The following is a 27,768-nucleotide window of genomic DNA, read 5'->3' on the forward strand; positions in this document are numbered from 1 at the left end:
ACATTGAATTAAATTATAAACATGACTATTCTCTTGTTATTCCTGAATAGCATGAAAAATTTGGTAACTGTCTCTCTCTGAATCGGCTACATATATATAAATATTTATCTCTTCCTCTCATAACCATCTCTAATGCCTTTCTCTCTAATACAGACAGACTTGTATATACATATATATATATTTGAAAGATATCTATGTAACATATTTCTATATGAAACAAGTAGATATCTAATCTCTTTCTCTCTAATATATGTATATATAAATATATATTGTGTATGAATATATATTTGTATAAAAAACATATTTGTGTATGGAGAGAGAGCAGCGAGGATTGCAGTAGATAGAGCTCCAGGCCTATAGCCAGAAAACTGAGTTCAAATCTGGCCTCAGATAATACTGATTGTATGACCCTATTTAAGTCAATTAACTCTGTTTGCCTCAGTTTCCTCATCTGCAAAATGTGCTAGAAAAGGAAATGGCAAACCACTCCAGTATCTTTGCCAAGAAAACCCTAAATGGGGTCATAAAGTGTTAAACAGGAGTAAAACAACTGAAAAATACCAACCAATGTGTATATACATGTGTGTGTGTATATATATATATATATATAAAATATATGCATATATATTATATATATGTGTGTGTGTGTATTTGCATACAATAGACAAGTATTTGAATTTGTATATAAATACTATATACAAATTTATACATATATTAGCAAGAAAGAGATTAGATATATGTATGAGAAAGAGATTTTATATATTTTATGATGTCCCACCTATACTAAAAAATAGATCGCTTTAGTTATAAAGCACATAAAAATGTATAGTCCCTTCTTTCTAATACAAGTCATTAAATAACTAGGTTAATGATACCCTCTATCATTTAGTCTAATTACAGAAGATGAATAAAAGCATGAAACAGCCCATGGGAAAGGCCTCAGGGCAATCGTTTTGGGAAGTACCTAGCTAAATTATCTAAAATAACAACTCTGAATATTCACCAAAAATTCTAATCGAATAATATTTTACAAGTTATAGTTCTTTTATAACAAAGAAGGTGATGTTGGGGAGGATTTTCAGAAGGGTTCCAGCTTTGACTGCTGAGCCGCCATCTTGGCTCCACCCCCAGAAGGTGATTTTTTTTTTAAAGAAATGGAATAACGTACATTGATATATTTGCTGGTAGTGTGATATACTTAAGGAAATGCATCCTAAAATTTTTATAACTACATTGACTTCACAAATCTTCAAAGAAAAGATAAATGGCATATGGAGTCCTTAGAATCTACAAAAATTGCAGCCATACCATGCATGTGCAGTTCTTACAGCCATCTGTCCAGGATTCAGATTCTTGGTAGGTAGTACCCTTCATAGTACAGGTTTTTTCACAATAGCAGTGATCCAATTTATTCATCCTCTGCTCAGCATGGGATAGCTGTGGCATAAAAGTGGGTTGAGTGCTCACCATTCCGGGTATTGAAAAACTTAAAACATTTTTCTTTGAGAAAAACCTTCATTTTTAGAGTTATACCAAACCACCACAGATATATTGAAGGACCTTCTCAATCCTAAACTCAGTGTTCTTTAGAAGAAACAGTTTCTTAGAAAAATCTTAATATTTTTATCTTAAATTCTATTTCAGAAGGAATATATGTAACCAAGTAATCTGCTTAATTCTAGTTTTAATAAATAATTTTTGTCAGATGACTAGGATTTGAATTTTTATGAGGTTTTCTTTAAGGAGGGATTTAGAATTGAAGTCCTTTGTGATGAATACCAGATGTGACAAATGAAACTCAAGGGAACCCCAAGGATTTCCTAAATCCCAATCTTTATTTGTGAAAGCGTTACCTTAGCTGATGTTTTAGCCAAAATGTCTTGCAGCTCCATTATTTTCTGTACAAGCCCATGGAAGTCATTACAAGTTGGACATGCTGGAATTACAAACACTATGTTTATCAAATTGTATTTACAAAAAAATTTAATCTGGGTGTACGCTGACACCTAATATTGTGGGAGCAGTTTGAAAGAGGATTTGTAGGACAAAAATAAACAAAATCATACCTTTTATTACACAGTTCAAGAATTAATAGACTTACTGCGATTAAGATCTGGACATTGAGTAATAAATCCTTGGGGCATGACAAGTAATTGCACATCTTGCATTATTCCCTGTATATAAAAAAATGCAATATATATATATATACATATATATACATACATACATACACACATATTTCTGTATGTGCAATGTATACAGAAATACATACTTGATTCCGTCAAATTGTGTTCAGCATCAAGGTCCTCCATAGAATACAAAGAACACTGAGACAAAAACTACGCGAGAAAATATATTTTTTTTCTGAATATGTGATTTTCACAATCAGCCAAGTCAAAAGAAAGACATCAAGCATGACATACGTTCTTATCAATAATATTTTTAAAACTTTAAAATTAAAGGTAATGTTATAATTACGTGACAATAGCTGTGAATTTGAGTGCTATTTTAAGTGGGTCACTGTAGTACAATTTGAAAATTACCTATCAAAAAGCAACCTGATAGAGCAGCTAGGTAGCTCAGTGGATAGACAGCCATGCTTAGAGATGGGGGGTTGTGGGTTCAGATCTGTGTGACTCTGGGCAAGTCACTTTATCCCACTTTTCTGTCTTGGAACTGATAATTAGTATTGATTCTAGGATGGAAAATAAGGGTTGAAATTTTTTTCTAATGAAAAATAAAAGCAATTTGAAAGTCTTTTCTGATTTTAAAGATTCTGAAGTAGATAAAAACTTTCAAATGAGCTAAAATCAGCAAAAAAATTAGGAATAATTATAAATAAATAAATATATATAAATAAAAATAATATATATCTACATATATATTAAAGACAAGCTATTGATCACATGGTTTGATGGGGATATGATTGGGGATGTAGACTCTAAATGATCACCTAGTGCAAATATCAATAATATGGAAACAGGTTCTGATCAATAACACGTTAAACCCAGTGGAATTGTTCATTGGCTATGGGGAAGGAGGAGAAGGGAGGGAAAACATTAATCATGTAACCATGTGCAATATTCTAAATTAAATAAATAAATGATTTTTAAAGACAAGCTATATATAATAGAGATGCATAGTTTGACACATAATTTTATTTTTTTCCTTATATGTAAAAGTATTATTTTGGAGATATAAAGTATTATAATTGGATAGAAACAAAAAAAGAAAAAATGAATTTTAAATACTATGTTTATTTAGGTATTTTACATTTTTAAATTTTGCTGTATTTCTTATTTTAAAGTGTCCAAGTAATGACAATCATTAAGTGCATCACTCATAAAAAGTTTACCAGTTAAATAAAACACAACTTTAAAAACAATAAAAAGAGAATTCACCTTCCCTGTCTACAAAAAGGAGAGCACAAATTGCTAAAATGAAAGAAATTCTACTCCTCCTGGTCCATGTGTTTTCCATTCTTCATACTGAAGGAATTTACTTTAGATGAATACTTGTTTAATTTTTTTTCCTTCTGTAAAACCTTACCTTAAAGTATCCATGTGCATCATTCCTTTGTCCTAACCAAAATGTTGTGCCTAAAGGTAAATCCATGGAGGGTCTTTCCACCACTCTTTCATAAATTCTAAGTAAAACCAAAAAAGGGGAAATGAAGCATACTTTATTTCTTGTTTTTCATCTATTGTGCCTCAATTACTGTATGGAATAAATTTTTACTTACTTATTGCAGTCCACATGTAAAATCAAATGTGAGGCACTAATGGCTAAGGATAGTCTATGCCACTTATCATCAGCCAAAATGTAAGGAAACACTTCGGTTTGGGTTTGCTGACTGCTTGAATGATAATGCAGCCTGACTTCATTTCGATGACCACTGCTTTCCAGTTCCAGGTATCTGTAGCATAAATGAAGAATTGTGTTGTCTATAACTCTTATAACAAGAGAACTATTTGATATAATAATCAATGGGAAAGAGAATTTTTTTTTATTAAGGTCAATAAGGTTTTTTAGCCTGGAGAAGAAAAGGTATCCAAGCTCACCCTAACAAAATAATAATCATGCCAAAGTTATTAAAGGGCCATTATATGGAAATGAGAAACCTCTACATCTTTATTTTCAGTCAATACAGAAGAAGAGAATAGGCCTGCTAGCATAAATGAATTTAGATTTTATTTCATTCAACAAATATCATATAAGGAGGTAAATTTTATTAATTTAAAAAAAATTGGAAACTAAACACATAGAGGTTGTTTAATCTCTCCTGGTAAGAACTTTTTTTAAGTTAGATAATAACTTATTTAGAATTTTGTCCAGAAACAACTATGTAGACTAGGGTCTTTCTAGGCCTTATGATCTAGTAATTAGTAGCTCTGTAGTCGATTAAATCAAATAGTGAATTAATTGACCATAAAAACATTTTCAATTATTGACATTCTTGTGCAAATTACATCAACTAGCCTATAATTAGATCTGTCATTTCTCAAGATATTGTTAATGCTAAATCTCTATTGGAATTTTTGTAAGATCTTTCATAATTAAAAATTATATATCAGTAATGTAAAATATAAAATATTTTCCATAATGCAAGAATGGGTATTAAAACTAGACTTGTAATTTCATTGGCATAGGGAACTTTCAGAAGAGGAAATTCCTTCTACCAATGAAAGTCAGATTATTTTCAGTTTATCATTTTAGAGAGTTGCCTGAAGCACTGAAAGCTTAACTGTCTTACTTAATGGCACAGAAATACATACTATGTATCTGAGATAGGATTTGAACCAAGAGTTTCCTGGCTTTGAAATCAGCTCTCTATCCACTATATCCATTATATATTCAACATCACAGTAAGATTTTCTTTTTTTGTAGATAGTAATTTTTTTTAACTTTTTATTTTCTTCAATTACAGGTAGAAACAATTTCTTAACAATTGTTATCTGATTTTTTATAATTCAGATGCTCTTCCTCTATCCTTCCCCAGCTCTCTCCTCAAGAAGGTAAATAATCTGATATAAGTTACACCAGTGATGTTATGCAATATGTATTTCCATATTCCTCACACCATGAAAGAAGACATATATTACATATACTATAAAAAACTCATGAAGAAAATAAAGTAAAAAATAGAATGCTTTGATATGCAATCAGACTCCAACAGTTCCTTCCTTGGCTGTTTATAGATTTTTTCATCATGAATCCCTTGAAGTTATCTTGAAACTGTTATGATCAAAATTATCTCAAGAGACTGATTTGGGGGTAAAAATAAAAGTTTATTCATTATAGCAGGTTTATTGATTAGACCAGCATCATAACTGATAAAAAGATATAGGTGTCCATGGCTCTCTTGCAACCAGGGACAACTTGAGCTGGGTGGGGCAGTTTAATAAATAGATTTTAGGATCTCATTACTCAGTGCCTTCCATGATAATTCCAATACATCCCCAATTGGTGATAGCTAATCAAGAGGTTGTCCGTTAGGGGGCAGCTGGGTAACTCAGTGGATTCAGAGCCAGGCCTAGAGATAAGAGGTCCTAGGTTCAAATCTGACCTCAGACTCTTCCCAGCTGTGTGACCCTTGACCCCCATTGTCTGGCCCTTACCACTCTTCTGCCTTGGAACCAATGCACAGTAATGATTCCAAGATGGAAGTTCGTAAGGGTTTATTAAAAAAAGAGGTTGTCCATCAACCTCCCCATAGCTGCATCAGGAAAAAATCTTCTCTTCTTCATTTTTTAACCCAATTTTATTAAAAATGTCGATATTCTTTGGGATTCCCAAGGACTATTCCCAAGGCTGGGAATATACATACATACATACATACATACATACATACATATATATATATATATATATATATATATATATATATATATATATATATATATATATATTAGCAGATTAGATGGTATCTCAAAAGAAAGAAAGTGAAAAAAATTTCCTTTGGTATGGATACAGAATCTATTACTTCTTTCTCTGGAAGCAGATGGCATTTTCAATCATGAGTCCTTTGGGATTATTTTGGATCACTTCATTGCTGAGAATAGCTAAATCCTTCACAGTTGTTCACTGGATAGTATTCCTGTCGCTGTGGGCAGTGCTCTACTGGTTCTGAGTACTTCACTGTCCTTCAGTTTGTGTAAGTCTAGGTTTTCTGAGCTCCTCTTGCTCATCATTTCTCACACTCCAAAAGTATTCCATTATAATTATATAAAAGACTTATTCAGCCTTTCCCCAGCTGATGCGTATCTCCTCATTTTCCAATTCTCTGCTTCCGCAAAAACAAAGCCCGCCGCTTTAAATATTTTTGTACTTAAAGGTCCTCTTTTTTGTATCGTATTTCTTTGGAATACAAAGCTAGTCATGGCTAGAGGCAGGGCACTGGCACCCTGAGCAAACACGGACCCAGGCTGTGGCTGTGGGTGAGGAGGAGTGAGTGCAGCTACAGAGGGGCAAGAACTCTGCTGGTTGTAGTCATCAACAAGGAGCAGAGTCCCTAGTTTGGAGTCCAGGGCGGAAGGGGAAGTTGACACAAGGAACACAGAGGAGTACCGGAAGTCCCTCATAGACCAAGGTGTGAGCCAGGGGAGCAGTGAGCATCCCTAGCCTTGGATTCTCTAGAATACTGGAAGAAGGAAGAGCTTCTTCAAATAACCCCAGAAAAGGATCAGAAAACAGTAGCATGAAAGACTTGAAGTCTGAAATATTCCTTATGGGAAAATGTTACTTATAACGCTTTTTTTTTTCCTTTTTAAAAATTTATTTATTTTTAAGTATTTTTCCCTGGTTGCACGATCATATTCTTTCCCTCCCCTTTTCCCTCCCCCCTCCCAGAGCCAACAAGCAATTCCACTGGGTTATACATGTATTATTACTCTACTTATAACTCTTAAGGACTTTATCATTATTAGTAAGTAAACATAAAAGCAAAATAGAGTAAATTGACTATGATGATACACTAACCCCAAATTCCCCAAAATAAAATTAAGGGGAGGGAGGAGATTGTACTGGGAGAAGAGGGAAGTAAGAGGCAGAATAAATCAAAGCTATTACAGTGGGAGGGAAAGTAGGAAGTGGGTGGTGGGCAACACTTAAAACTTACTCTCATTGAAATTGGCTCAAAGAGGAAATAACATCCATACTCAATCTATCTGAGCCAGAGGGAAATAGGAAGGGAAGCAGAAAGGAAAAGGAGGGGGACAAATTGAAGGGAGGGGATATCGGGGGTCAAAAGCAAAAATATGAGAAGGATCGGTTAAAAGGAGAAAGATAAAAAGGGGAAATAAGATGGAGGGAAATAGACAATTAGTCATTGTAATTATGAATGTGAATGTGATAGATTCACCCATAAAACAGAAGCAGATATCTGAAGGGATTAAAAAAAGAGTCCTACAATATGTTCTTTACAAGAAACATATTTGGCCCAGGGAGAAATACACAGAGTACACAGGTAAGGGGATGAAGCAGACTCTATTATGCCTCAGCTGAAGTTAAAAATAAAAATGGGGATAGAAATCACAATATCAGATAAAAGAAAAACAAAAATAGATCTATTCATAAGAAATAAAGAAGGAAGCATCTTGATAAAAGGTACCACAGAAAATGAAGTAATAGCAATATTAAATATATATGCACCAAATAGTATAGTATCTGAATTTGAAAAGAAATTAAATGAGCTGTAGAAGGAAAAGAAACAGTAAAATTATACTAGTAAAGGACTTAAATCTTCCCTTTTCATAACAAGATAAATTGAACCAAAAAAATAAACAAGAAGTTAAGGAGGGAATAAAATTTTAGAGAAGTTAGATATGATATACCCTGAAGAAAACTGAATTAGTACAGAATAGATACACCTTTTTCTCAGTGGTTCATGGCACATACACAAAAATTGACCATGTATTAGGGCATGAAAACCTCACAACAAAATGCAGGAAATCAGAAATATTAAAATGCATCCCTTTCAAATTGTAATGCAATAAAAATTACATTAAATAAATGGCAGTGGAAAGATAGATCAAAATAAATTGGAAACTAGATAATCTAATCCTAAAAAATGAATCCATAAACAAATCATAGAAATAATGAACAATTTCATAAAAGAGAATTACGAGACACTGTATGTAAATTTATAGGATACTTCCAAAGCAGTACTTGAGGAAATTTTTATATCTTTCAATGCTTATATCAATAAAGCAGATCAATGAATTGGGTATGCAACTAAAAAATAAAACTAGAAAAATAGCTAATTAAAAATCTCCTGTTAAACAACAAATTGGACATTCTGAAAATCAAAAGTGAAATGAGTTTAAATTGGAAGTAAGAAAATTATTGTACTAAGAAATAAGTTAAGGAATTAGTTTTATTTTTTAAAAAAGATATACTATTGGTTAATGTGCTTTAAAAATGAAAAAAGAAAATCAAATTACCAGTATCAAAAATGAAAAGGATGAATTAAGCACTGATAAAGAAATTAAAGCAATTATGAGGAGTTATTTTAGTCAATGATATACCAATAGATCTGATAATCTAAGTAAAATGAATTAAGATTTATAAAAACATAAACTGCTCAGATTAAAAGAAGATAAAATAGAATACTTAGATGACTCCATATTAGAAAAATAAATTTAACAGGTCATTAATGAAATTCTTAAGAAAAAAACACTCCATTGACAGATGTATTCACAAGTAAATTCTATCAAACATTTAAAAATCAATTAATTCCAATACTAAAGAAACTATAGGAGAAAATTGGCAAAGAAATATTCCTACTAAATTCCTTTAATGACACAGATGTAGTGCTGATACCTAAACCAGGAAATTAAGTTATTATTCTTTGCATATGATATGGTGATATACATAAAAAAATTCTAGAAAATCAAATAAGAAATTAGTTGAAACAATTAACAACTTTAGTAAAGTTTCAGGATATAAAATAGGCACACATAATTATCATTATTTTTATATGCTACCAAATAAGTCTCTCTGCAAGAAATAGAAAGCAAAATTCCATTTAAAATAATTCTAGACAATATAAAATCCCTAGAAGTCTAGTTGCCAAGACAATCCCAGGAATTATTTGAACTCAATTACAAGGCACTTTTCATACAAATAAAGTCAAACCATAATTATAAAATGCTTTTTACACAAAGTCAGATTTAAATAATTGAGAAATACTTATTGTTTGTAGGTGGGCAGAGGCAAAAAAATTAAAATTACAATCCTACCCAAACTAATCTATCTATTCAATGTCATACCAACTAAATAACAAAAATTATTTTATTGAGCTAGAAAAAAAACTAGATTCATTTGGAAGAACAAAAGGTCAAGAATATCAAAGTAATTAAAGAAAAAAGTCTAAAAGAAAGAGGTCTAGAAGTATTATAAAGCCATAATTATCAAAACTATCTGGTTATGAGAAATAGAAAAGTAGATCAGTGGAACAGAATAGATATACAATTATCAGCTGTAAAAGATTATAGTAACTTTGTCTTTGACAACAGAAAAGATGCAAGTTTGGGGATAAAAATGTACTATTCTTGGTAAAAATTGTTGGGAAAACTAGAAAGCAATGTGGCAAAAACTAGGTGCAGACCAAAATCTTACAAGATTTACCATGAATGATAAGATCAAAATGGATTTGTGACCAAGACGTAAAGGAAGATAACATAAACAAATTAGAGCAGGTAACATATTACCTATCAGATTTGTAGAAAGGAGAGGGACATATGAATAAACAAGAAATAGAAAGTGCTGGGGAGACATAAAATGGATAATTTTTACTCAATTCAATTTTTTGAAGTTTCATACAAATAAAACGAATTTAGAAGGAAAGGAATAAGTGGGGGGGGGAGACTTACAAATAGTTTATCAAATAGAGGTTTCATATCTAAAATACATAGAGAATTTTTTCAAATTTACAAGAATATGAGCTATCCCTTATGGGCAAAAGATATGAACAGAGTTTTTTGGATGAAGAAATCAAAACCATTTATAAGTAAGTGAAAAACTGCTCTAAAGAATTACTGATTAATCAAAACAAGTCTGACATGTCATTTCATGTCTATCAGATTGATGAGGGCAAAATCACAAATGTTGGAGGAAATATGGAAAAATGGGGACACAAATACACTATTAGTGGACTGACTCTACATTTTGGAAGGCAATTTAGAATTATGCCCAGAGAGTTTCTAAAACTACGTATACTTTTTAACCAAGAAATAGTTCTGTTGGGTCTTTTCCGCAAGTGATCGGGGAAAGGGAAAAAACCCCTACATATTCTAAAGTATTTATAGCAGTCAAGATGTTATTAATTGTGTTATAGAATACATAGATTATTGTTTATTTTAATAGCTTCAAAAAACTTCAATATATTAAATCTTGCTTGGTTTATTTCTGTTTAATCTCCTCAATTACATAACAAAAAATAGTAAAAATGAAGGAGACAAAGGAAACCACACTTACCTTTTATCTAAGTGATGAATAGATAGAATAACACCTGAATTTAATTGGATTTGTTTTAAGGTCACCAAAACAGTAAATTCATGTTTATTTCTTAATTTCTGAAAAAACTGATCAGCAGTAGCAATGGATGCTTTTACACTCCTTGAAGTATCTAAAAATAAAACAAAAAAATACTAAGTATAGTCTAGAATTTGTCTTTATATTAGCATCCAACAAATTTTAAATTTTTGCTGAATAATGATTTATACAGAACAGGCTAGTGATTATATTATCAAATATTTTAAACTAGACAAAAGGTTAAAAAAAAACAATGAACATTGACATCTCTGATTAAGAGCCAGTCCATGAGACCATATCTTATTTTTTAAGAACAAGAAAGTCTGCTTGAACAACTCCAAGGTGTAGAAATATTTTGACTCATGTATAGGATTCTGCAGCCCTCATTTGTCATACATCTATGTTCTTGATGTCTTCCTTAATGTTCTTGATACAAAAAACTGGATTTAAAACAATTCTATTTTGTTCACTGTTTCCTTTAGCCAGAAGACTTCCTTTAAACAAAATTAAAGATGACTAATCACTCTCAGATCCTTTGGTGTTTCTGATTTTTTTTAAAAATAGCATCTACTTGATGCAGATGAAACATGAAGATAAAATCATCTTTTTATAGTTGTTGAATATATTCCTATATATAATGTATGCATATGTGTATTGCATATACATATATGTATTTGCTTCTATCTTGATATGAGTTATGATACTTTAATGCATACTTTCTTGTACAAGGAAGTTTTAGAAAGGAAACCAAAAAAATCTCATCCAATATTCACACCGTCTTAGAACACAGAAATGAAAGATGAAACATCCAGGCATTAGGCAGTTATCAGGGAGGGAGGAACAGTTCTGGCTATCACCTGTGCATAAAATTCTCCACATGGGCATATTTGGTATAAGGAAAGCCCTGATGTTGTCTGACAAATTTTGAGGCAATTATTTGGAGTAGGAGAAACAAGAAGGACAAATCTGATTCCAAACACAATTCAAAAATACATCAAGAATCCTTGATTCCTAAACTCTTTGATGATTCATAGTGAAGGTATCATTAGCACTGTTGTAATTTGAGAGTTTTCACATTTTATCCTATCACAACAATATTAAGTAAATAGGGATCCTCAATATTATGTCTATCATTAGTCAAAGGGTAAATAGAATGAAAGAGAAGTTGGATGATTTATGTAAAATCATATGACAAGTTAGGAGTGAAATTGAAATAAATTATCATGATTCATATTTAGTGATCTATTAGTTATCACCAATCTTCAGGCATCTGTAACTGTCAACTATTCATCATTTGTCATATCCAGAAACTGAGGTCCTTCTGGGCTAATTAAATAATCCTTATCACCATGAATTTCTTCTAATTTACTTAAAAAAAAAACAACACCTTATGTTCCTCCAAGGCAGAAGAGTGGTAATGATTAGGCAATGGGCGTTAAGTGACTTGTTCAGTCACCCAGCTAGGAAGCATCTAAATCGAGATTTGAAATCAGCATCTCCTATCTCTAGACTCTCAATCCACTTAGCTGCCCCCTCCTAATTTACTTTGAAGATAAATTATTTTTTAAATTTAAATCAACATGACCTGAATTTATTTTATTTTGAATGATTTCATAGAAACAAAATTATGTCTTATCAATGAGGGACTCTATAGATGGACACTGAAACTTTTGGAAAAAATTCAGTTGATCCACTTAATACTAATTGTGATTAAGAAATAGACGATTGAGTAAAATTAGAAGTTATATTTTTAAAATATTTTCATCTATCTTCTTTAAATGCTTTCATCAACTCCATATCTTTTATCACTCACCGTGGCAAATAAATTTCTTAGAGTCAGTGTTTTAAGTATTAAAAATCAATATAATCAACCTAGTAATAAAGAATAAATTAATGATCAATGGTCTCTCTAGGTAACCAAAGACCAGGAAACAGTGTCCTGGGTTATCTTAAATGCTCCTGCTGTCTTTCTAACAACTTATGATTGAGCCTTCCCCCAGGCAGAAAAGACAGTTTTCATTGGTGAATACTTTAAAGTGAATTAAGAGCATTCAGCTTCTCCCATGCAATATTGATCTCTATAGCACTGAACGTTCCTTTTGTCATCAGACACATCAATAGTTGAGCTTCCTTTTGGCTTTGGTCCAGCTACATCATTCTTTCTGGAGCTCCCTGTAGTCATCTTCTGCTCTTCCCTAGTAACATGTTGGACACCTTCCAACCTGAGAGACTTTTCTTTTGATGTCATATCTTTTATCATTTTAATACTATCCATGGCACTTCCTTGCTAACGACAGTAAAAATATTTGCCATTTCCTTCTCCAGTGGATCACCTTTTGCCTAAACTCCACACTATGACCTGTCTGTCTTGGGTAACTCTACACAGCAGAGCTCAGAGTTTCATTGAACTACTCAAACACCTTCACCAAAGGCACCCCCATGTTATACTTGAGGAAACTGAGGCAAACTTTAATGTCTTGCTCAGAATAGCACAGCTAGTAAATGTCTAAAGCTAAATTTGAATCCTGGTCTTTCTGTCTCCAGGGCATTCTACTCACTGCACCACCAGCTTCTAATGAAGCCATTTATAATCAATTATATATAAATATTCATTTTTAGATATACACATCTATATAAAATGATGTAAACTCTCATTAAAGACATTTGATAACAATTTTTTTTCTTATTCAACCACTTCTCTTCTTATCTTAAATACATTAATTTCATTTGTGTCAAAACTTTTCAACTTTCTATAACTGAAATTTTTACCTTTTGCATTTGCTACCATCCCTTGTTCAGTTAAGAATTCATACCATACAACTGCTTGATCACATGGGTTGATGGGGATATGACTGGGAAATTAGACTCTAAATGATCACCCTAGTGCAAATATTCACAATATGGAAATGAGTCTTGATTAATGACACATATTAAACCCAGTGGAATTGCTCGTCAGATCCAGGAAGGGGTGGGAGGAGGGGAGGGAAAGAACATGAATCTTGTAGCTATGGAAAAATATTCTAAATCATCTAATTAAATAAAATTTAAAAATATATATATATAAAGAATTAATACTATACTTAGAGCTGTAAAAAGTAGATCATTTTCTAATTTTTATAATATGAAATTTAATGAGCATAAATATTAAGATCACTAATCTCTTATAAATTTATTGTGGAACATAGAATAGATACAACTACTTTTTTTTCCAAACTTCTTTGCAATTTTATCAAATAGGAAGGTTTTCTCTCCATTTTTTTTCATTCTTGGATTATAAAAAATTGGATTATTCAGTTCCATTATTTCTGAATTAAGTTTATCTAATCCATTCCACTGACCAGTAGTCACACAACTAGTAAGTGTCTGAGGTTGGATTTGAACTCAGGTCTTTCTAATTCCAAACCCAGCACTTTATCCACTGATCAACCTAGTTGACTCCTAGGCAAATGGAGGTTAAGTAATCTCTGTATTAATCTACTAAAGAAGGAAATGGTAAAACATTCCAGTATCTTTGCCAGGAAAATACCAGAGTAAGTGTGGCCCACCGAGTCATTAAGAGTCAGACACAAAATGACCGAACAACTTCCTGACTCAGGGTCCATCCACCGAGCCACCTCACTGACTCTTTTTATATTGAAAAATTTTAGATAACTTTTACATACTATTCATTCACGCTAAAATGTTCAATTTTATTTTTTGTTTGTTCATTTTATTTTTCTGGGTTCTTCTGGGAGGACTGTGAACTTTAAGTTGTGTCTTCCTATCCTTCCATCAAGATCAATATATTTGACTTGTATGGAGATCACATGTTATTTTAATGTAGTTCTTTTCTGTTTCTCTTTTCCCAACAAGTCCTTTAATACAATTATAACTGTCTTCCCAAGATATTGTTCTTTGCGTCTTTAAAGATACTTGCCACTTTAAACTTGAATTTTTCTATTCTGGTAATTATCTCCGCTGTGTAGGCTACAAATTCTATTTATTTCAATCTGACTCCTTTTCTCATTATTCTGATTTCTCTCTTGAATCATTATGCTGTGCTTCCATGCTCTCTATGTGATTTTTCAGATGGTAATTCAATTTTCTCTGCCTTGCAATATTCATTTGGAGACATTTATAATCTCTCAGATGTCTAGGTAACCATGTCAGTAAGATTCCTATACTTTAGTGATCCCATTCTCCCTTCTCCAGTTGGAGAGGACCTTTATTCCCTTCTCAGCCATGCTTCTGACTTTCCAAATTTCCACACAATTTTCCAACCCTGGGTAGCTTCACCCTCAAACTTCCCAAATCCCCATTTTTAGCTCCCATTTTGGTGTTGCCCTCACCCATTAGAATGTTGGCTCTTTCCAAGCAGGAAATGTCTTTCATTTTGCTTGCAAAATCCTTCAACATTATAAGTACTTGATAAATACTTTTGGCTTAATTTATTTATGGTGTGACTTTTTAATTGAAATCTAATTATGCCAGATTTTTTTCCAGTTTTCCAGCAAATTTCATTAAATATTAACTCTTTATTCTAGTAGGTGGGATCTTTGCATTTTTCAAACACTAGACTACTGTTATTTTGCTTCCCTAGATTACCTCCCAGGCTTGTTGTCAGGATCAAATAAGATAATATTTGTAAAAAGCTTAGCTTAGTGCCTGGCACATAGTAAGAGCTATATAAATGCTAGTTGTTATTATTATGAATATTATTATTATCCATATAAGTTGTGTATCTAGGTTGTGATTTGTTTCACTGATTAAGCTTCTTATTTTTAATCAGAATTAATATGTTTTTTATTTATTTAATTCAAATGTATTTTGTAAAAAATGTGTTTCTGTGTGTTCTTATAGTATCACTTTTGTTATCAATATGATCTAGTTAATAATACCTACAAATAACATTGATATAGTCAGTTTTTTAAAATACTGAAACAATCTTAAATTCCTCATATAATTCCAACCTGGTGATAGTATAGATTTTTTTTTCATTTGAAGCTAAAAAGTTTTCAGCTAATTCCTCAGGCAATAGGAAAGCTATGTTTTATTTTAAATTTTCCATCAAATAGTCAATAAACATTAACTGTCTACTATGTCTAAGATATACATATCATTGGTGTTTTAGGCCTATCATTTAATGTCTATTTTAATTCTTAAGCTTAGGTATTAAAACAATATTTTATTATAGAGGCAATTTTTTATACATTTAAATGATATTGGGGTTAAATATTATTAAATGTTTCATAGAATTCACTTGTAAATACATCTGATACTCTCTATAGGCTCTGACACTGTTGTTCACTTCTCCTTAATACTCTCTTCTCTCAAAATATTCAGGTCTCCAGTCTTTCTTGTTTCTCCTCCTACTTTTCTGACGGCTCCTCCTCTGTCTCTTTTGCTAGGTCTCCTTCCAGGTGACACTCTCTAGTTACAGATTCTGTCCTGGTCCTTCTACTCTTGTTCCACTACATTGCTTCACTTGGTGATCATCAGTTCTCATGCATTTAATTACTATTTCTATGATGGTGATTCTCAGATGTGCCTCGCTTGCCCAATTCCCCACTAGACCTCTAGGCTAGCATCTCCAGTTGCCTTTCAAATATCTTGAAATGGATGTCCAGCAGTCACCTTAAAACTGGATATGAAGATCAGTGGAATAGACTGGGGGAAAGCGACCTCAGCAAGACAGTATACGATAAACCCAAAGATCCCAGCTTTTGGGACAAAAATCCACTATTCGATAAAAACTGTTGGGAAAATTGGAAGACAGTGTGGGAGAGATTAGGAATAGATCAACACCTCACACCCTGCACCAAGATAAATTCAAAATGGGTGAGGGACTTAAACATAAAGAAGGAAACCATAAGTAAATTGGGTAAACACAGAATAGTATACATGTCAGACCTTTGGGAGGAGAAAGACTTTAAAACCAAGCAAGACATAGAAAGAATCACAAAATGTAAAATAAATAATTTTGACTACATCAAACTAAAAAGCTTTTGTACAAACAAAACCAATGTAACTAAAATCAGAAGGGAAACAACAAATTGGGAAAAAATCTTCATAGAAACCTCTGACAAAGGTTTAATTACTCATATTTATAATGAGCTAAATCAATTGTACAAAAAATCAAGCCATTCTCCAATTGATAAATGGGCAAGGGACATGGATAGGCAGTTCTCAGATAAAGAAATCAAAACTATTAACAAGCACATGAAGAAGTGTTCTAAATCTCTTATAATCAGAGAGATGCAAATCAAAACAACTCTGAGGTATCACCTCACACCAAGCAGATTGGCTAACATGACAGCAAAGGAAAGTAATGAATGCTGGAGGGGATGTGGCAAAGTAGGGACATTAATTCATTGCTGGTGGAGCTGTGAACTGATCCAACCATTCTGGAGGGCAATTTGGAACTATGCCCAAAGGGCAACAAAAGAATATCTACCCTTTGACCCAGCCATAGCACTGCTGGGTCTGTACCCCAAAGAGATAATGGACAAAAAGACTTGTACAAAAATATTCATAGCTGCGCTCTTTGTGGTGGCCAAAAACTGGAAAACGAGGGGATGCCCATCAATTGGGGAATGGCTGAACAAACTGTGGTATATGTTGGTGATGGAGTACTATTGTGCTAAAAGGAATAATAAAGTGGAGGAATTCCATGGAGACTGGAACAACCTCCAGGAAGTGATGCAGAGCGAGAGGAGCAGAACCAGGAGAACATTGTACACAGAGACTAATACACTGTGGTATAATCGAACGTAATGGACTTCTCCATAAATGGTGGTGTAATGTCCCTGAACAATTTGCAGGGATCCAGGAGAAAAAAACACTATGCATAAGCAAAGGATAAACTATGGGAGTGGAAACACCGAGGAGGACAGAGGAAAAGCAACTGCCTGAATACAGAGGTTGAGGGGACATGACAGAGGATAGACTCTAAATGAATACTCTAATGCAAATACTATCAACAAAGCAATGGGTTCAAATCAAGAAAACATCTAATGCCCAGTGGACTTATGCGTCGGCTATGGGGGGGGGGTGGGGGGGAGGAAAAGAAAATGATCTATGTCTTTAACGAATAATGCTTGGAAATGATCAAATAAAATATATTAAAAAAAAAAAACTCGATATGCCCAAATTCTGAGGGACTGATGATAAAGAATGCTACCCACCTCCAGAGAAAGAAGGGTTGCAGTCAGAATGCAGATGGAAGCACACAATTTTTCAGTTGTCTATTTGGGTTTATGTTTGGGGGGGTTGATTTTATGACTACTCACTCACAAAAAAAAAAACAGTGTGGAAATATGTTTTGTGTGATAATATATGTATAACCCAGATCTAATCACCTGCTAGCACCAGGAGGGGAGAGGGAAGAGAGGAAGGGAGATAGGTCCAGTCACATCATTTAGGAAAACTTGTGTGGAAATGTATTATTACATGTAATGAGTAAAAACAAATAAACTCATCATGTCCAAAATAGAATTCTATCTTTCCTCCTAAACTCTCATTCCCTTCTATCTCCTTTATTACATAGAAGGCAACATCATCCTCTTAAGCCTTCAGGCTCACAATCTAAGACTGGACTCCCATTTCTCAGCCTCCTGTATCCATTCATTGCCAAGGTCTGTTGACTTCATCTTTGCATCAACTCTCCAATATATCCCTGTTTCTTCTTTGGCATTGTCACCACTAGAGTGGTAGTCTCTCATCACCTCAGACCTGGATTATTATAATAGCTCGATGATAGGTCTGCCTGATCCATCTCTCTCCAACTCTGATCCATCCTTCATTCAGCCACTAATGTGATTTTCCTAAGGACTGTTCATGCTCCTCTCCTGTAGCCTACAAATACAAAATGCTCTAGTTGGCATTCAAAGTCCTTCATCATCTTGCCTCCTTCTTTTCCAGTCTTCTTAGCCCTTATTCCTTGACATGTGTTCTTCTGGCTGTTCTATACTCTACCTCTTACTTCCAGGCATTTTCTCTGGCTGTCTCACAGAAAATACTCAGAGTTGGGAGATGGAGAATCTTGTTTGAGGAACAGCAAAGAGGACAGTGTTACTAGATCATTATGTATGTGATATAATGTAAGATATGAGAACACTGGAGAGGCGAGGGGAAGTTTGTGAAGGGCTAAATCCTGGAAGTAATAGGAAGTTTTTGGAATTTATTGGGTAAGAGAATGACATGATCAGACCTTCTTTTTAAGAATAAAGTCCCTTTGGCAGTGGAATAGGGAATAGATAGACCACAAATGGAAAGAAGCTTGAATCTTCTCCCATTGTCCATTGGCAACATATTGCAATAAGGGACTGTACTAGACTGATGGCATTATGCTGAAAGGAACCACAGAAAAGAAACCAATATCAACATTAAACTTACATTCTCCGAATGTCTTTTATGACTCTAAGTTCATAAAATTAACCAAAATACAAGAAGACATAGTAACAAAATAGTATCAGGAGACTTTAATGTAGTTCTCTCAGTTTTGGAGAAACCTAACAAAAATAAACAATAACCAAAATAAAGAATTGAACAAATTACTGGATAAGCCAGACTTAAAACACTCTATATATGGGACTGCTACCCAAATTTCTCAGTAGTAACAGTAATTTTTATTAAAAATTGACCATGTTTTAAGTTAGGAATATATTTTAAATAATGTCCAAAAAAGCAGTAATAAACACATTCCATACAAACTATAATATGATGAAAATAGTAATCAGTTCAGGGAGCTTTAAACAAAAGCTTTAAAAAAGAACTGAGAAATTTTTTACTAAGTTAATAAAAAAGAGAGAAGAGAATCTTATCTACAAAAATGTTAAGAGGGTAACCAAATAGTGCTCTTAAATGAACATCAGAAAATGAAAAAGAATTACATATAATGAAACTGCTAAAGAAAAATACATGTAGTGCTGATAATTCAGAGAATTCCATCAAGCTTAATACATAAATGACTCTAAAAACTTGGGAAAAAAATACCCCACCAAACTCATTTTCTAAGACATAGTCCAAATACATCAGAGAAGGATAAGGAAGAGGAAGATAACCACAAACCAATATCATTAATGAAAATCAATTTAAAAGTCTAAATAAAATCCTTCCAAACAAACTACAGAAATTCATTTAAGAAATTATTCATTATGACCAAGGTAGATTCATACTATAGATGGTTCAACACTGTGAATTTTAAAATCTCCATCTTGCTTGGTCTAGCACCCAAAATTGTTCACACCCACAACTACATGGGCATGTGCTAGTCAATGACAAATCAGAAATAACTAACTACCCACCTGGGCTGTCCTAAGCCAAGCTTGAGCCACCATTGGCACGTGTGAGGCACAGGAAGTGAGGTAGGGAACAGCCTCTGGAATTCACACACTTCCTGTGGACAGGGCTAGACTCGAGTTCCTCCTAGGAGCTTGAGCAGGGAGGAGCCCCCGCAGACAGCTTCCCTTCAGATCGGTCACGTGAGTCAAGGACTGCTTCCTTCTCTACCTTGGCCCTTTGGGCCTAAACTCCCTCTGGCTCTCTGCCAGAGGTTGAGTAACCCCTTTCCCTTTTCTCCTCTCTCCTCTCCCTCTCCCTTTTCTTACTCCCATTGTGATTAAACCACCATAAATTCCATTCTGACTTGAGTGTTTCATTTTAGGAATTTCATAAGTAAATTCCTTGGCGGCCATAGTTTTAATATTATAACAACCTTAAAAGGTGATATTTTCACTACAACAACACCAGAAACAATTAAAATAATGACATTAAAATCAAAAGCATTTAGAGCCATATGGTTATCTCAATATATGAAGAAAAGTCCTTTCTTTAAAGTACAGCACTCATTTATGCTTGAAATGCTATAAAATATAGGTATAGATGGACTTTTTTCATGTAATAAAATTATCTATCTAAAACTCAGAGCAAGCATAATTTGCAGTGGGGAAACACTAGAAATTTTCAAAAAAAATATAGAAATAAAGAAAGGGTTCCTATTATCCCAACTACTATTTGATGTTGTTATGGAAATACTAGCAATAAGAAAAATAAATTCTAAAGGAGCAAAGATAAACAAAAAGCAGTTACTACTGTGTCTGTTTGCTGTGGCGTTATGGTTTATTTAAAAAACACTAGGCAATCAGTTAAGATTCTAATTAAGTCTAATTAAGGCAATTAATAGCTTCAGCAAAGTTTCAGGCTACAAAATAAACCCTCAAAACTCAGCAGCATTTCTAAATAATAATAGCAAAATTATTAATATAACAGTAACAAAGTGCAAAAGATAGTAATAAAAAGAGAAATCTGATTCCAAATAACTACAAGACATGAAATATCTGAGAATCTGTCTACCAAATTATACACAGTATTAGCACATATTCAATTACAAAGTGCTTGTAAAAGAAATTAAAAAGAGTTTAAATAGATGAAGAACTATTCAGTGCCCATGGGTGATCCCTACAAGCATAATAAAAAAGAATTTAGAAATCTGCCAAATTTAACTTATAATTTTAATGCTGTGCCATTCAAATAATCAAATGGTCACCTTACAGAATGTGATAATGACAGAATTCATTTGGACAAAGACAAGATCAAGAATAACAAGAAAAAAGGTGGGGGATAAGGAATAAAAATGGAAAAAACTCTTCTAGCCCCTCAAAATATATTATAAAGCTGTAGTCATCAAAATATATCCTAGTCAAGGGAGACTTAGAAACAATAGAACAAAACAACCCAGTGTTTAATAAACAGGAAAACAAATTTATTGTGAAAGAACATCATTTGATTAAAAACAGCTAAGAAATCTGGAAAAGTCTGACTTATACCATATCTCACAATAAATTCAAAGTAGATATGTGAACTGAATATTAAATATCATACCATTTTTAAATAGAAGAAGAGATCATACCTCTTTCACAACTAGAAGTAGATATATTATTTTTTAAAACCTTTACCTTCTGTCTTAGAATCAATACTGCATATCAGTTCCAAGGCAGAAAAACAGTAAGGGCTAGGCAATGGGAGGGGTCACACAGCCAGGAAGTGTCTAAGGCACAGTCAAACCCAAGACCTTCCATCTCCAGAGCCAACTTTCAACCCATTGAGCTACCTAACTGTCCCTAAGAGAAGTATAGAGAAAAGTTATTTAAAAAAGATAAAATTTTGATTCTGACATTATAAAGCTCTTGCAGAAATAAAATTAATTAACCTAGAAAAAGAAGAAGCAATCAAGCAGAAAAAATATCAAAATCCTTGGATAAGGCTTTGCTATCCAAGATATATCAAAAACTAACAAATATATATAAACAAATATTATTCACAAATAGATAAGTATTCAAAGGTTATAAGTAAATAGCTCTCAAAAGAACCATTAACAAACACATGAAGAATGCTTAAAATCACTAATAATGGGTAAATCCAAAATCAAAACAGTCCTGAGGTTTTCCCTCACATCCTACAAATTGGCAAAGATGACAAAACATGGAAATAGTAAAGGCTGGTGGGATTGTGGGACACACTAAAACACAGTTGATGGAGCTTTGAATCAATATAAGCATTTTGAAAAGCAATTTGGAATTATGTAAATAAAGAACCAACATCCTTTGATCCAGAGATTCCATTACTAAGCTTTTATACTAAGGAGACCATGTTAAGGAGAAGTAATAAATGAACAACTCATGTACACACAAAAAGCAGCATTTTGGGTGATAGCAAAGAATAGGAATCAAAGTAGATGCCCATTGATTGAAGAAGGGTTAAACAAATTATTATATATCAACATGTACTCTAAGGTGAAACCTCAGTGTTCTTTTGATTTAGGTTGCTCTTATTATTAGTGATGTCAAGCATTTTTCATGTGGTTGCTCAAAGAAATGATGAAAATGACAAATAAAAAGAATTTTGGAAAGATTTACACATCATTGAGAATGAAATATGCAATGCCAAGAAAACAACACACACAATAAACTACATTGTAAACAGAAAGAATAACCATAATATTAGAAGATGATACCCCACCCCATTTCTTCAATGTGATGGGGTTCAAAGTACATATACTTTTATTTATTTATTTACTTTTTCAATGAATTGATTTGTTTGGGTAGATTTTTTTATCTTCTTGTTTTTTCTTTTTTTCTTTAAAAATATTACTCATTGGAAACAGCTAGATGACTCAGTGGATTGAGAGCCAGGCCTAGAGATGGAAGGTTCTAGGTTCAAATCTGACCACAGACACTTCCTATTTTAACCCCCATTGCCTAGCCCTTGCTGCTCCTCTGCCTTAGAACCAATACACAGTAATGATTCTAAAGCAGAAGGTAAGGGTTTAAAATATTAATATTAATTATTACAATAATTAATAATTTATTAATAATTTGTTAATCATTAATTAATATGTTAAAATGTTACTTTTTATATAGGGTGGTTTTTTGGAAGGGGAAGTAGAAATTTTGGTTTTAACAAAATAATCAATAAAAAATTTTTTTTAAAGTTTAGAAATCTGTAGATAATTGTAAGTCATCTCCAACTAACAGTTTTGATATTTTTTATTATAATTTTGGGGATTTCCCCCCTTAAGTGAACATATTCAGTCATCTTGTTTTAAGCAAAAGTATCAAATGTATCTTATTAAGTGGTTCATATACAGTGGGAGCAAAGGGAGAAATTTAAACTTCAGATTTTAAAGTTTTACTTTATTGTAGATGAAATAGTTTTTACTCTCAGAAAATGATTGCATCTAACACAAATTGAATGGGATTTTCCAGGGGATTTGTAGATCATATCACTTAGATGAGTGCCTACAGTTGTGCCTAAGAAGTACCTAAGAAGCTTCAAATAAATTTAAAACTTAGAATTTTAAATTATATTCAGTTACAATTTATTCAATACTTATAGCTTCTTAACATTATATTTCATTTTTATTTTCTTTATTTCAATCAATGGGAAAAAATAGAACTAAATGAGGACCAACAAATTCACATGCTGTAATCATTCGTCATAAAAAAAAAATTATATTTTTGAAGAAATTCTGTTACCACTTAAGGAAATCCAAAACATGAAGTCACCAAAAGAAGTGACCCTGCATTAAATAGCATAGACATGCTAATTTTTTTTATTTTACAGAAACATAAAAAGCTATATACTATTAGTTAGAAAAGGTACTTTAAATGCTTTTCTATTTAATAAAAGAAGACTGGGGGGCAGCTGTGTAGCTCAGTCCTAGGTTCAAATCTGGCCTCAGACACTTCCCAGCTGTGTGACGCTGGGCAAGTCACTTGACCCCCATTGCCTTGGAGCCAAATTCTGCCTTGGAGCCAATACACAGTATTGACTCCAAGATGGAAGGTAAAGATTAAAAAATAATAATAATAAAAGAAGACTGGAAGGATACCAAGGAAAATTAATTTGCTAAATTTAATCTGGTATCCAAGAGTATCTTAAATCATTTGTCACTTATTTCAACTCTGGCTGTGCTATTTCGTGTATAATTACAGAAAGTTCACTTACACAATCCTTCTGTCATAAACTTAATCTAAAAATCTGCAAGACTAAAAGTTTTTTATTCCTGAGAAACCAGAAAAATTGCTATATGCCAATGTATATCAGAATTGACTTCTTGGAATCAGATTTCCAACCTCCATCATTTTATACTTTTTTGAAGATGAGAAAAAATTATTATTCATGAACCAAAAATCAAAATAGCAAGTTTAGAAGGTGAACTTTCTTAAGATATTATCAAGTTAAAATTAATAGACATTCAACAATTTAATTATCTAATAAGATGTTCTATAAATACTTGACAAACGGCACTTAAACTGATAGTTAATAACAGTAGCTAACATTTGTATGTGGCATTTAATTACCAACTCTTATGCAGACGATTCTCAAATCTATCTGCCCCAAACTCTTTGCTGATCACTCAATGCTAGTATCTCCAACTGCCACCCTGACATCTCAAACCTAATGTCCAGTAAACCTCTTAAACTCTCTATGTCCAAAACAGAATTAATTTCCCCCCTAAATCCTCAGCCTCTCCAACCTTTCCTATTACCATAGAAGGCAGCACCCTCTTCCCAGCACCTAATCCTGGATTCTTCACTATCTCTGACCCTCCATATTCAATCTGTTGCCAAGATATTTTTATTTCACTTCTGCATCATCTCTAAAATATCCCTTCTCTCTTCTGAGAGGTCAGTCTAGTGCTGGCCCTCATCATCTTATGCCTGGATTATTTTAATAGCCTGCAGGTGGGTCTGTCTTCTTCAAATCTCTCTCTACTCTTCCACTGAGTCACTAAAGTGGTTTTTCTAAACTGCAGGTTTGTAAATGTCACCCTCCACTTCAACTCATTAGTCCTTTAAAGCCCTTCATAGCATAACCTTCTCTTACCTTTCCAGTCTTCTTACACCTTATTTCCTGACAGGTACTTTTTGACACAGTGACATTGACCTCCTTACTCTTCCAGAAACAATCAATTGGCTCCTGGCAATTTCTCGGGTGGTTCCCCATGCCAGGAGCATCTCTGACTACACTACTGACTTCCCTAGCTTCCTTTAAGTATTAACTAAAATCCCACCTCCTACAGGAAGCCTTCCTTAACTCCTCTTCCTTCCATGGCCTTTCCTAACTATTTCCTATTTATTCAGTACATAGTTTGCTTCCTATAGATTTGTTTGAACATTATCTCCCTCTGTAATCTGTAAACTCTTTGAAGGCAGGGACTGTTTTTTTTTCTTTTTTGCCTCTTTTTGTATCCCAACAACTATGGGGAGAAACTTTGTACTTTGAACAACAGAGGATGTAAAAGTCAATCTGAATTATTTCAATGGTAACAATGTGTTAGGTATTATAAGGCATACCAAAAAAAAAAAAAAACACAACATATCATTTTCAGGAAATTGCAAAAGAAGTAGGACATAGTCCCTGCCCTGCAAGAACTGGGCTTCTAATACCATAGTATCAGAATGGATACCCAAAATAACTTTTAATAGAGAAAAAGAATTGGTGTTTGAGATTCTTTTCTGGCTGTTGTCCTACTATTTGACTTCAGAACACTGAAAGTGTTCTTTCAGCTCTACTGAAGTGTGCATTTGCAACAGTTCTAAGATCCAACTAGATTTAGGTCGCCTTCAAACAACTTTTTAAATCCAGGCTCTTAGACTATAGTTCTAGCAATACTATATATTTAAACATTATTTCATTATCAATTCCTAAATATGCTAAATATTGGTTCCAAGGCAGAAGAGCAGTAAGGACTAGGCTTGCCCACAGTCACACAACTAGGAAGTATCTGAGGCCACATTTGAACCTGGGACCTTCAGGCCCCGTTCTCAATCTACAGAGCCACCTAGTGCCTCAAAGAATAAATTTCTTAATCAAGACTCAAATACCTTATTTCATAACTGACTTAAATTAACCTAAATGAGAAGTTTATGTTTTAATATAGTTTCCCAGGATCAAAAACAAACTATTTTCCATTTGAATTTCTATACAGGAATCAGGGGAGGTAGTCATTAAAATTGATGGGGGGTACAAACTAAAGTTATGGGAGAAAATCAATCCCTGGCACTTAAAGAGAGATGAAAGAGGTGTATATCAAACTAGACCCTCCACTACACAGATCAGAAAAGATACTGTCACCATAGCAATCTAATGCAAAAGTTTGGTTGAGTGCCTTGCTAAGAACTTCTTGAATTATCTACATGAACCCCAGAATACACACATTAGGGTTAGGCACTTTCCCATACCTTGAAAAAGAAAGGCTTTGCTTCCATTGTGCAGCCCGGGGACCTGGAGAACTCCAGCCGTGGACTCCCCCAGCTCTAAAGCGGTCAAGAAGTCGATTTTCAAGGAGGGGTCTACTCCAATCCCCCAAACTGATGGCGGGGGTTGGACATTGGGAGGATAAGAAAGAAAGAAAGAAAAAGCACCATCAAAATAAGTCTCTCACTCTACAGGGCAGTGATTATATCGGAAACTGACAAAGGCGACTATTCCTTCCCAGAATCTTACCTGTGCTCAATCAGCCGGACTGAAAAAATAAATTAACACCCAATCTTATTTCCACGAAATACTTAAAAATCCATCTATCTGAAAAGTACTCCTCTGTTCACAAGGCTAAGATAGGGGCATGAACGTCTTTTAGATTTCGAAATGGGAGAGGGGAGCAATCTAGCCTTTCCCACCCTATTTCTGGGGCCTTCCAGTGCGACAACTAGGGTAGCACTGGCTCTTATTTCCATTGCTGGCTCTTCAGAACCGCCTCATGTTGGCTCTGTTTCTAGTGTCTACAGAGCCTAATGCAGATTGCTCTTCCCTCACCCCAGCCCAGCAGTCACTGACCTGCACGGAGATAGAAGATCAAACAGAATGTGGTCCCTAAGATTGGAGATTCCATGGTGTGGATCTTTTCAGTTCATCTTCTTCCTCTTAAAAAAAAAAAAGCCAAAAAACCCAACAACAAAAACAATACAGACACAAAAACCCCACCCTCTTAAAAATAAACGCCTGCCTCTCCCTTTGTCACTTAATTATTACTTTTTTTTTTAAGTAAAGGGGGGCGATTCCTTAAAAATAAAAAGCATAAATCTGTCAGACTCTTGAACAAATTGGAGTCTCCGATGCGCACATCATTCCCATAGAGAGAGTGGCAGCAGGGGCAGAGACAACCGGTACTAGAAGGGTAAAAAAGAGGGAGGGGTCAGATTTAGCCCGAGATATGCTCTATTAGGGAATTGTCCCCAGAGGTGAGTGGACCAAAACCCGGCGAGAGAGTGAAACCGAGAAGGAGGACGAGGACCAGAGAAAGATTGGTGGCGGTGGTGGAGATTGGGGGTGGCGGCGGGTGTGGGTGGCAACAAAAACTCCCTCTCCCACTGCAGCCAGGACCTGTGATGAAGGCAGAGACAATGGGAAGGGAGCCCAGAGATGCTCAGAGAAGAGATTGCCCTTTCTGGGAGGGGCAAGCATCAGGGAGGGCGGAGAGAAAGAGAAGAAAATGAAGAAAGCTGAAGAGCTTCCTTTTCCCTTTCCTCCCACTGCAACAGATTTCGGGAGCAACTGCAGCCTCCTCCTCTTCCCTCCCACCATCCTGGAACGAAGCTACTCTCCTCCTCCAGATTAAAAAGAACTCAAACCAAGGTGCTATATTTATGGAAGAGTCTCCCCACCCTCCTTCACCAACCTCAGCGCACATACCCCAGGGAAAGGGACCACCTAGAGATGGAGAGTACCTTTAGGAATTTGGGAAGTAAAGTG

At 33.9% G+C, this 27,768-nt stretch overlaps 1 protein-coding gene across 2 annotated transcripts in view; it reads right to left on the bottom strand.

Annotated features, from left to right (window-relative positions):
• NELL2 (neural EGFL like 2) overlaps positions 1–27,546 on the bottom strand; it is a 131,776-nt gene extending 104,230 nt beyond the window's left edge. Inside the window, exons 1-8 of one of the 2 annotated variants that reach the window (XM_056799013.1) lie at positions 26,854–27,546; positions 26,259–26,387; positions 10,477–10,627; positions 3,743–3,916; positions 3,550–3,646; positions 2,102–2,174; positions 1,854–1,936; positions 1,309–1,437 (exon numbers count right to left, since the gene is read on the bottom strand). In XM_056799013.1, coding sequence (XP_056654991.1) covers positions 1,309–1,437; positions 1,854–1,936; positions 2,102–2,174; positions 3,550–3,646; positions 3,743–3,916; positions 10,477–10,627; positions 26,259–26,387; positions 26,854–26,908 — 891 coding nt within the window. In that variant the 5' untranslated portion in view covers positions 26,909–27,546. The remainder of the gene's footprint in view (positions 1–1,308; positions 1,438–1,853; positions 1,937–2,101; positions 2,175–3,549; positions 3,647–3,742; positions 3,917–10,476; positions 10,628–26,258; positions 26,388–26,853) is intronic. The other variant, XM_007503882.2, reaches the window with a different exon arrangement.
• Positions 27,547–27,768: the final 222 nt, after the last annotated feature.

This window comes from Monodelphis domestica, chromosome 5, assembly GCF_027887165.1.
Source record: "Monodelphis domestica isolate mMonDom1 chromosome 5, mMonDom1.pri, whole genome shotgun sequence".
Lineage (NCBI taxonomy): Eukaryota > Metazoa > Chordata > Mammalia > Didelphimorphia > Didelphidae > Monodelphis > Monodelphis domestica.